Source organism: Oncorhynchus nerka, unplaced genomic scaffold (assembly GCF_034236695.1).
Source record: "Oncorhynchus nerka isolate Pitt River unplaced genomic scaffold, Oner_Uvic_2.0 unplaced_scaffold_1409, whole genome shotgun sequence".
NCBI lineage: Eukaryota > Metazoa > Chordata > Actinopteri > Salmoniformes > Salmonidae > Oncorhynchus > Oncorhynchus nerka.
In genome coordinates this window covers 48,292-59,679 of record NW_027039902.1, presented here as the reverse complement: position 1 = coordinate 59,679, position 11,388 = coordinate 48,292, and the positions used below count along the sequence as shown (strand labels likewise).

Here is an 11,388-nt window from a genome sequence, read left to right as displayed (position 1 = left end):
TTGGTGGTCCTCAACAGGAGACCAGACCACTGGGGGTGAGGAGGTGGAGGAGGGTTGGTGGTCCTCAACAGGACAGAACACTGGGGGTGAGGAGGTGGAGGAGGGTTGGTGGTCCTCAACAGGACAGACCACTGGGGGTGAGGAGGTGGAGGAGGGTTGGTGGTCCTCAACACAGACCACTGGGGGTGAGGACAGAACACTGGGGGTGAGGAGGTGGAGGAGGGGGTTGGTGGTCCTCAACAGGACAGACCACTGGGGGTGAGGAGGTGGAGGAGGGTGGAGGAGGGGGGTTGGTGGTCCTCAACAGGACAGACCACTGGGGGTGAGGAGGTGGAGGAGGGTTGGTGGTCCTCAACAGGACAGACCACTGGGGGTGGAGGAGGGTGAGGACAGAACACTGGGGAGGTGGAGGAGGGTTGGTGGTCCCTCAACAGGACAGACCACTGGGGGGGTGAGGAGGTGGAGGAGGGTTGGTGGTCCTCAACAGGACAGACCACAGGAGGTGGAGGAGGGTTGGTGGTCCTCAACAGGACAGACCACTGGGGGGTGAGGAGGTGGAGGAGGGTTGGTGGTCCTCAACAGGACAGACCACTGGGGGGTGAGGAGGTGGAGGAGGGTTGGTGGTCCTCAACAGGACAGTTGAGTTGTACAGTAGTCATCCTCTCTCTGCCCCCCTCCACTTGTCAACATTACAGTTGTGTCTGGGTGGTAGGCAGCTACACTATTTCAAAAAGAATCATTTGCATGTCTGAGGGACTGCATTCCTGTTCTTACTCTATGTGGTGGACTCAGGATGTGTGTTGGACGTTGTAGAGTTAATGACAGAGCTCCAGATGGATTGTGGGAGCTGGTGTGGTGATGATGATGATGGTGTTGGCGATGAAGGGTTAGCGGTTTGCTTGTCCAGGTGTGTATTGGAAGTGGTTGGGCTGGGGCTGAGGTGCTGTGTGTGTGTCCGGGTCATGCAGAGTTCTCTGGGCTGTGTGTGTGTGTGGCTACCGTGTTTGTTTGCAGCCTGATCCCCTTCATAAAGGACTGAGATGAGAGCACTAACGGTTGTGTTGAAGGCTGCTCTTTCTCCAATGTCACACATCACTGGTGGAAAACACTTCTATGTTGATTGGTGTGTGTGACGGACAAATGGCAATACTAACCACTGTTTTCTCTTTCTCTCTCTCTCTTTCTCTCTCTCTCTCTCTCTCTCTCTCTCTCTCTCGCTCTCTCTCGCTCTCTCTCTGTCGCTCTCTCTCTCTCTCTCTCTCTCTCTCTCTCTCTCTCTCTCTTTCTCTCATAGTGACATATTTGATGCCATGTTCCCTGTCATGCACATTGCGGGAGAGACAGTTATTCAGCAAGGTTTGTGAACATAATGTATAATGTGTTAACTCTGTAATACACACATGTACAGAACACATAGTAGACCTACTGTACACACTGAAACTACTGGAATTACCACACAGACACACTCACACTCACACACACACACACAGACTGTAGTACTGACTGTACTCCCTCTCTTTCTACCAGATGTCAGTGTGACTTCTTCCAAGTCTGACGGTTGTCACTAGTTACCACAGCCACAAAGTATGAATTGGCCTTATCTGTAAAATTCATGAAAACAAAATGAAAACAATTATTGCCTTAATTTAAGGTTAGTGTTAGGCATAAGGTTAGCAGTGTGATTAAGGTTAGGGTTAGGCATAAGGTTAGCATTGTGATTAAGGTTAGGGTTAGGTTTAAAATCAGATTTTAAGAAGATGCTTTTTATAAAACGGCAGGGCCTTGTGGCTGTGCCAGCTAGTAACGACCCAGTCTAAGCGCAGCAGTCCAAGGTCTCAGTCTAGACATCCCATAGCCTTTCACGTTAAACAGAGAAAATCTGGGTTCCCTATCGAACACAGACTCACAGACAAACACACACAATCACACTTACTGTAACCTCACACACTCACAGACAAACACACACAATCACACTTACTGTAACCTCACACACTCACAGACAAACACACACAATCACACTTACTGTAACCTCACACACATACAGACATAACAGACAGACACAAACACACATAACCACACTTACTGTAATCTCACACACTCACAGACAAACACACACAATCACACTTACTGTAACCTCACACACACATACAGACAGACACAAACACACATAACCACACTGACTGTAACCTCACACACATACAGACAGACACAAACACACATAACCACACTTACTGTAACCTCACACATACAGACAGACACAAACACACATAACCACACTGACTGTAACCTCACACACATACAGACAGACACAAACACACATAACCACACTTACTGTAACCTCACACACACATACAGACAGACACAAACACACATAACCACACTTACTGTAACCTCACACACATACAGACAGACACAAACACACGTAACCACACACACTTACTGTAACCTCACACACACATACAGACAGACACAAACACACATAACCACACTTACTGTAACCTCACACACATACAGACAGACACAAACACACGTAACCACACACTTACTGTAACCTCACACACACATACAGACAGACACAAACACACATAACCACACTTACTGTAACCTCACACACACAGACAGACACAAACACACATAACCACACTTACTGTAACCTCACACACATACAGACAGACACAAACACACATAACCACACTTACTGTAACCTCACACACACACATACAGACAGACACAAACACACATAACCACACTTACTGTAACCTCACACACACATACATACATACACAAACACACATAACCACACTGACACAAAGACACATCCTGTAGCTCCAACTCCAAAAAGTTCTGGGACACTGTGAAGTCCATGGAGAACAAGAGCACCTCCTCCCAGCTGCCCACTGCACTGAGGCTAGGTAACACGGTCACACACACCATGATTATCGAGACAGACAAGCATTTCTCAACGGCTGGCCATGCCTTCCGCCTGGCTACAACATCTTACCCCCCGCAGCTCCTCACACTCCAGGTTCTCCTTTACCCAAATCCAGATAGCAGATGTTCTGAAAGAGCTGCAAACCTGGACCCGTATAAATCAGCTGGGCTTGACAATCTGGACCCTCTATTTCTGAAACTATCCGCACATTGTCACACCCTATTACATACCTGTTCAAACACACATTCAACCTGAGATCCCCAAGGATTGAAAGCTGTCATCCCCCTCACAAAGGGGAGACACACCCAAACTGTTACAGACCTATATCCATCCTGCCCTGCCTATCTAAGGTCTTCGAAAGCCAAGTCACACAAACACATCACAGACACAAACCCACAGTCCTTCAGTGCAAAGGTTTGCATCCTGGGTAGCTCCAACTCGCAAACTAAACGTTCTGGGACACTGTGAGCAGTCCATGGAGAACAAGAGCACCTCTGTCAATCCCAGCTGCCCACTGCACTGAGGCTTTTCGGATGACTGCACTTGCCTGGTCACCACCGACAGAGTCATGATTATCGAAAACTTCAACAAGCATTTCTCAACGGCTGGCCATGCCTTCCGCCTCTTTACTCCAACATCGGCCAACAGCTCCACCCCCCAGACAGCTACTCGCCCAAGCCTCTCCAGGTTCTCTCTTTTCCCTGTGCTATCCAGATAGCAGATGTTCTGAAAGAGCTGCAAAACCTGGACACTGTGCAAACCTCAGCTGGGCTTGACAACACTCTGTGGCCTCCAACTGCTTTCGCTAGTAAACTGCATCCAACCGATCCGCCTGCATTGCATCACAACCCCTTGAATATGTGGACATCTATAAGCCTGTGTCAACCTCTCCTTCCAGACTCATAAACATCTCCAATTGAAAATCAAATCAAGAGATTCCCAACAAAGCCTCCTTCACTCACGCCGCCAAACTTGAAAACTGACTATCCTACCGATCCTCGACTTTGGCTATGTCATCCTTACCACTCTACTCAAAACTGGCAGATCACAGTGCCATCCGGTCACTAAACTGTTACAGACCACTGCGATATCCATCCTGGCCCTCGCCTATTCTAACCCACTGGCTCCAGGTCATCTACAAGTCCATGCTAGTCAACAAAGTTCACTGGTCACTGACACATCCGAACGCCCCAGCAGGTGTATCCACTGATCATCCCTGTGCCAACACCTCATTTGGTTTCCCAGTACTCTGCTGCCTGTGACTGGACCTCAGCCACGCTGAAGGTATCTCCTCACCAACTTCAAACATCTGCTATCTGAGCAAAACCGACAGCTGTACTGTTGCAAATAGTCTTCATCCCCATACCTTCCCCCACCTAAGGCTTTTACTTGTTATTTACTCTGTGGACATAAAAATCGTCAATCACCTGTTGCCCACACTCTATCCCCATACTGTTTTTAAATCACACCAATACACCTGGTACATGACCATCTGACACATCACTCCAGTGTTAATCTGCAAAAATTGTAATTACACACTACTGTCCACCTCATGCACACACATTGTATACAGACACAATTGACAAACATAACTCTGTGTTACTGTAACCTCACACACTCACAGACAAAACAAACATGACACACTTGTAACCACACCTGGTTAAACACAGAAATAAAAACAAAAATACACATAACCACACTTACTGTAACCTCACACACACACATACAGACACAAACAAACATAACCACACTTACTGTAACCTCACACACACACACACACACACACACACACACAGATAGACACAAACACACATAACCACACTTACTGTAACCTCACACACACACACAGACACAAACACACATAACCACACTTACTGTAACCTCACACACACACACACACAGACACACAACCACACTTACTGTAACCTCACACACACACACAAACACACACACACACACACAGATAGACACAAACACACATAACCACACTTACTGTAACCTCACACACACACAGATGGACACAAACACACATAACCACACTTACTGTAACCTCACACACACATCAGACACACAAACACACATAACCACACTTACTGTAACCTCACACACACACACACAGACAGACACAAACACACAGATAACCACACTTACTGTAACCTCACACACACACCAGACAGACACAAACACACATAACCACACTTACTGTAACCTCACATACACACACAGACAGACACAAACACACGTAACCACACTTACTGTAACCTCACACACACACAGACAGACACAAACACACATAACCACACTTACTGTAACCTCACACACACACAGACAGACACAAACACACATAACCACACTTACTGTAACCTCACACACACATCAGACAGACACAAACACACATAACCACACTTACTGTAACCTCACACACACACACAGACAGACACAAACACACATAACCACACTTACTGTAACCTCACACACACACACAGACAGACACAAACACACGTAACCACACTTACTGTAACCTCACACACATACATACAGACACACACAAACACACGTAACCACACTTACTGTAACCTCACACACAGACACAGACACAAACACACATAACCACACTTACTGTAACCTCACACACACACACAGACAGACACAAACACACAGTAACCACACTTACTGTAACCTCACACACACACAGACAGACACAAACTGTCCTACGGTGATAACTACAGGTGGGTACTGTAACCAGTCACACACAGTACATACAGACACAAACACACATAACCACACTTACTGTGGGGAACCTCACACACACACAGAGACAGACACAAACACACATAAGGGAGACTTACAGTGGAGTAACCTGGGGAAGGGACACATACATACAGACACAAACAGATTAAGGAGACAGAGAGAGGCATTGGAGTGGGGAAGGGAGACAGAGACAGACACAAACACACAGTATAAGGGAGTAGATTCAGGCAGGGAGTGGCACACATATAGGCAGTGGGGAAGGGACACAGGCAGTGGGGGGGAGAGAGAGAGAGAGGCTCAGTCAGAGAGAGGCAGTCCCCCTTGCTTCAGAGAGAGGCCCCAGACAGTGCTCCTGTGGAGTGGACTCAGAGAGAGGCAGTATCTGTCCTAATTTGGTGATGGGGAAGGGGGAGAGAGAGAGAGGCAGTGGGGAGGAGGTGGAAGGGTGAAGAGAGAGGGGGTGGGGAAGGAGAGAGAGAGAGGCAGTGGGGAAGGGAGAGAGAGAGGAGGCAGTGGGGAAGGGAGAGAGAGAGAGGCAGTGGGGAAGGGAGAGAGAGAGGCAGAAGAGAGAGGAGAGGCAGTGGGGAAGGGAGAGAGAGAGAGAGGCAGTGGGGAAGGGAGAGAGAGAGAGAGGGCAGTGGAGTGGGGAAGGAGAGAGAGAGGTGGAGTGGGGAAGGGAGACAGAGAGAGGCAGTGGGGGGGAAGGGAGAGAGAGAGGGAGTGGGGAAGGGAGGAGAGAGGCAGTGGGGAAGGGAGACAGTGGGAGGGGGAAGGGAGAGAGAGAGGCAGTGGGGGGGAAGGGAGGAGAGAGGCAGTGGGGAGGGAGAGAGGGAGGCAGTGGAGAGAGAGGCAGTGGGGGGGAAGGGAGAGAGAGAGAGAGGCAGTGGGGAAGGGGAGAGAGAGAGAGAGGCAGTGGGGAAGGGAGACAGAGAGAGGCAGTGGGGAAGGGAGACAGAGAGAGGCAGTGGGGAAGGGAGAGAGAGAGAGAGCAGTGGGGAAGGGAGACAGAGAGAGAGGCAGTGGGGAAGGGAGAGAGAGAGAGAGGCAGAGGGGAAGGGAGAGAGAGAGAGGCAGGGGGAAGGGAAGGGAGAGAGAGAGAGCAGTGGGGAAGGGAGAGAGAGAGAGGGAGGGGGGGGAAGGGAGAGAGAGAGAGGCAGTGGGGAAGGGAGAGAGAGAGAGGCAGTGGGGGGGAAGGGAGACAGAGAGAGGCAGTGGGGAAGGGAGAGAGAGAGAGGCAGTGGGGAAGGGAGAGAGAGAGAGGCAGTGGGGAAGGGAGAGAGAGAGAGGCAGTGGGGTGGGGAAGGGAAGGGAGAGTGGGGAGAGAGAGGAGTGGGTGGGGAGAGGAGAGAGAGGCAGTGGGGGGGAAGGGAGACAGAGAGAGGCAGTGGGGAAGGGAGAGAGAGAGGCAGAGTGGGGAAGGGAGAGAGAGGCAGTGGGGAAGGGAGACAGAGAGAGGCAGTGGGGGGGAAGGGAGAGACAGAGAGAGGCAGTGGGGGGGAAGGGAGAGAGAGAGAGCAGGCAGTGGGGAGAGGGAGAGAGAGGCAGTGGGGAAGGGAGACAGAGAGAGAGCAGTGGGGAAGGGAGAGAGAGAGAGGGGGAAGTGGGGGGGGAAGAGAGAGAGAGGCAGTGGAGTGGGGAAGGGAGAGAGAGAGGCAGCAGGGAGAGAGAGGCAGTGGGGAAGGGAGACAGAGAGAGAGCAGTGGGGAAGGGAGAGAGAGAGGCAGTGGGGGGAAGGGAGAGAGAGAGAGGGGGAAGGGAGACAGAGGCAGTGGGGAAGGAGAGAGAGGAGGCAGTGGGGAAGGGAGAGAGAGAGGCAGTGGGGAAGGGAGAGAGAGAGAGAGAGGGAGGGAGGGGGAGAGAGAGAGAGGCAGTGGGGAAGGGAGACAGAGAGAGGCAGTGGGGAAGGGAGAGAGAGAGGCAGTGGGGAAGGGAGAGAGAGAGAGGCAGGGGGGGGAAGGGAGAGAGAGAGAGGCAGTGGGGAAGGGAGAGAGAGAGAGAGGCAGTGGGGGAGAGAGAAGGGAGAGAGAGAGAGAGGCAGTGGGGAAGGGAGAGAGAGAGAGAGGCAGTGGGAAGGGAGAGAGAGGAGAGAGAGGAAGGGAGAGCAGTGGGGAAGGGAGAGAGAGAGAGGCAGTGGGGAAGGGAGAGAGAGAGAGGCAGTGGGGGGGAGAGGAGAGAGAGAGGGGGGGAAGGGAGAGAGAGAGAGGCAGTGGGGAAGGGAGACAGAGAGAGGCAGTGGGGAAGGGAGAGAGAGGCAGAAGGGAGAGAGGCAGTGGGGAAGGGAGAGAGAGAGGCAGTGGGGAAGGGAGGAGAGAGGGAGACAGAGAGAGGGCAGTGGGGAAGGGAGACAGAGAGAGGCAGTGGGGAAGGGAGAGAGAGGCAGTGGGGAAGGGAGAGAGAGGCAGTGGGGAAGGAAGGGAGAGAGAGAGAGGCAGTGGGGAAGGGAGAGAGAGAGAGGCAGTGGGGAAGGGAGAGAGAGAGCAGTGGCAGGGGGAAGGGAGGAGAGAGAGGCAGAAGGGAGAGGCAGTGGGGAAGGGAGACAGAGAGAGAGAGCAGTGGGGAAGGGAGAGAGAGAGAGGCAGTGGGGAGAGGAGAGAGAGGCAGTGGGGAAGGGAGAGAGAGGGAGGCAGTGGGGGGAAGAGAGAGAGGCAGTGGGGAAGGGAGAGAGAGAGAGAGGCAGTGGGGAAGGGAGAGAGAGAGAGAGGCAGTGGGGAAGGGAGAGAGAGAGAGGTAGTGGGGAAGGGAGAGAGAGAGAGGTAGTGGGGAAGGGAGAGAGAGAGAGGCAGTGGGGAAGGGAGGAAGGGAGACAGAGACAGAGAGAGGCAGTGGGGAAGGGAAGAGAGAGAGAGAGGCAGTGGGGAAGGGAGAGAGAGAGCAGGTAGGGGAAGGGAGAGAGAGAGGGGCAGTGGGGAAGGGAGACAGAGAGAGGCAGTGGGGAAGGGAGAGAGAGAGAGGCAGTGGGGAAGGGAGAGAGAGAGGCAGTGGGGAAGGGAGAGAGAGGGAGGCAGTGGGGAAGGGAGAGAGAGAGAGGCAGTGGGGAAGGGAGAGAGAGAGAGAGGCAGTGGGGAAGGGAGAGAGAGAGAGAGGTAGTGGGGAAGGGAGACAGAGAGAGAGGCAGTGGGAGAGAGGGAGAGAGAGAGGCAGAGGAGAGAGTGGGGAGTGGGGAAGGGAGAGAGAGAGAGGCAGTGGGGAAGGGAGAGAGAGAGAGGAGGCAGTGGGGAAGGGAGAGAGAGAGAGGCAGTGGGGAAGGGAGACAGAGAGAGGCAGTGGGGAAGGGAGACAGAGAGAGGCAGTGGGGAAGGGAGACAGAGAGAGGCAGTGGGGAAGGGAGACAGATGAAGAGAGAGAGCGAGGCAATGGGGAAGGGAGACAGAGACAGAGAGAGAGAGAGAGGCAATGGGGAAGGGAGAGAGAGGCAGTGGGGAAGGGAGACAGAGAGAGGCAGTGGGGAAGGGAGAGAGAGAGGCAATGGGGAAGGGAGACAGAGACAGTGGGGAAGGGAGAGAGAGAGAGAGGCAGTGGGGAGGGGAGAAGGGAGACAGAGAGAGAGGCAGTGGGGAAGGGAGAGAGAGAGAGAGGGGGGGAAGGGAGAGAGAGAGAGGTAAGGGGGAAGGGAGAGAGAGAGAGAGGCAGTGGGGAAGGGAGAGAGAGAGAGAGTGAAGAGAGAGAGCAGAGGGAAGGGAGACAGAAGAGAGAGAGAGAGGCAATGGGGAAGGGAGGAGAGAGGGCAGAAGAGAAGGGAGAGAGAGAGCAGAGGAAGGGAGACAGAGAGCGAGGCAGTGGGGAAGGGAGACAGATGAAGAGAGAGAGAGAGGCAGAAGGGAGACAGAGAGAGAGCGAGGCAATGGGGAAGGGAGACAGAGAGAGAGGAGGCAGTGGGGAAGGGAGACAGAGAGAGAGAGAGAGAGCGAGGAATGGGGAAGGGAGACAGAGAGAGAGGCAGTAGTGAGGCAATGGGGAAGGGAGACAGAGAGAGGCAGTGGGGAAGGGAGACAGAGAAGAGAGAGAGAGAGAGCGAGGAAGGGAGACAGAGAGCGAGGCAGTGGGGAAGGGAGACAGAGACAGAGAGAGAGCGAGGCAATGGGGAAGGGAGACAGAGAGAGAGGCAGTGGGGGGAGGGAGACAGAGAGAGAGAGAGCGAGGTAGGGGAAGGAAGGGAGACAGAGAGGGGAGAGGCAGAGGGAGGCAGGGGAAGGGAGACAGAGAGAGAGAGAGGCAGGCAATGGGGAAGGGAGACAGAGAGAGAGAGCAGAGGGGACAGGAAGGGAGACAGAGAGAGAGCAGTGGGAAGGGAGACAGAGAGAGAGGCAGTGGGGAAGGGAGACAGAGAGAGAGAGAGGCAGTGGGGAAGGGAGACAGAGGGGAAGGGAGACAGAGAGAGAGAGGTAGTGAGGAAGGGAGACAGAGAGAGAGAGAGGCAGTGGGGAAGGGAGACAGAGAGAGAGAGAGGCAGTGGGGAAGGGAGACAGAGAGAGAGAGAGGCAGTGGGGAAGGGAGACAGAGAGAGAGAGAGGCAGTGGGGAAGGGAGACAGAGAGAGAGGCAGTGGGGAAGGGAGACAGAGAGAGAGGCAGTGGGGAAGGGAGACAGAGAGAGAGAGAGGCAGTGGGGAAGGGAGACAGAGAGAGAGGCAGTGGGGAAGGGAGACAGAGAGAGAGGCAGTGGGGAAGGGAGACAGAGAGAGAGCGAGGCAATGGGGAATGGAGACAAAGGAAGAGAGCGAGAGCAATGGGGAAGGGAGACAGCTGGGGAAGGGAGACTGTGGGGAAGGAGACAAAGGAAGAGAGAGAGCATCCCAGCTAGCTACAGTACATTACTACAGTACATTACTACAGTATACACTACAGACTACTGATGTCACTGTTCACTGTCTGGACTGGCTGTTTACACCAAAGATATCTATGGTTTAACAGTATATATATATATATATATATATATATATATATATATATATATATATATATATATATATACAGTATAAAAACTGAGTGTACAGGACATTAAGAACACCTGCTCTTTCCATGACATAGACTGACCAGGTGAATCCAGGTGAAAGATATGATCCTTTATTGATGTCACTTGTTAAATCCACTTCAATCAGTGTAGATGAAGGGGAGGAGATGGGTTAAAGAAGGATTGTTAAGCCTTGAGACAACTGAGAAATGGATTGTGTCTGTGTGCCATTCAGAGGGTGAATGGGCAAGACAAAAGATTGAAGTGCCTTTGAACAGGGTATGATAGTAGGTATCAGGCGCACCAGTGTGCAGTGTTGCTGGGTTTTTCCACAGTTTCCTGTGTGTATCAAGAATGGTCCACCACCCAAAGGACATCCAGCCAACTTGACACAACTGTGGGAAGCATTGGAGTCAACATGGGCCAGCATTCCTGTGGAACGCTTTCAACACCTTGAAGAGTCCATGTCCTGATGAATTAAGGCTGTTCTGAGAGCAAAATGAGGTGCATCTCAATATTAGGAAGGTGTTCTTAATGTTTTTTACAGTCAGTGTATATAATGGACTATCCAGGTATGACTAAACTGTTATCCTGATGTAACACGGTAGCCTAACCGTGGCCTAGCCTAACCGTGACCTAGCCTAACCGTGGCCTAGCCTAACCGTGACCTAGCCTAACCGTGGCCTAGCCTAACCGTGACCTAGCCTAACCGTGGCCTAGCCTAACCGTGACCTAGCCTAACCGTGACCTAGCCTA

At 52.3% G+C, this 11,388-nt stretch overlaps 1 protein-coding gene across 1 annotated transcript in view; it reads left to right on the top strand.

The window, feature by feature from the left end:
* Window positions 1-1,252: 1,252 nt before the first annotated feature.
* Window positions 1,253-11,388, top strand: part of LOC135568763 (cAMP-dependent protein kinase type I-beta regulatory subunit-like) — a gene marked incomplete at its 3' end in the record, with an annotated part of 28,594 nt that continues 18,458 nt past the window's right edge. Inside the window, exon 1 of the mRNA XM_065015470.1 lies at window positions 1,253-1,356. Within this exon, the coding sequence (XP_064871542.1) occupies window positions 1,311-1,356 (46 nt within the window). The remainder of the gene's footprint in view (window positions 1,357-11,388) is intronic.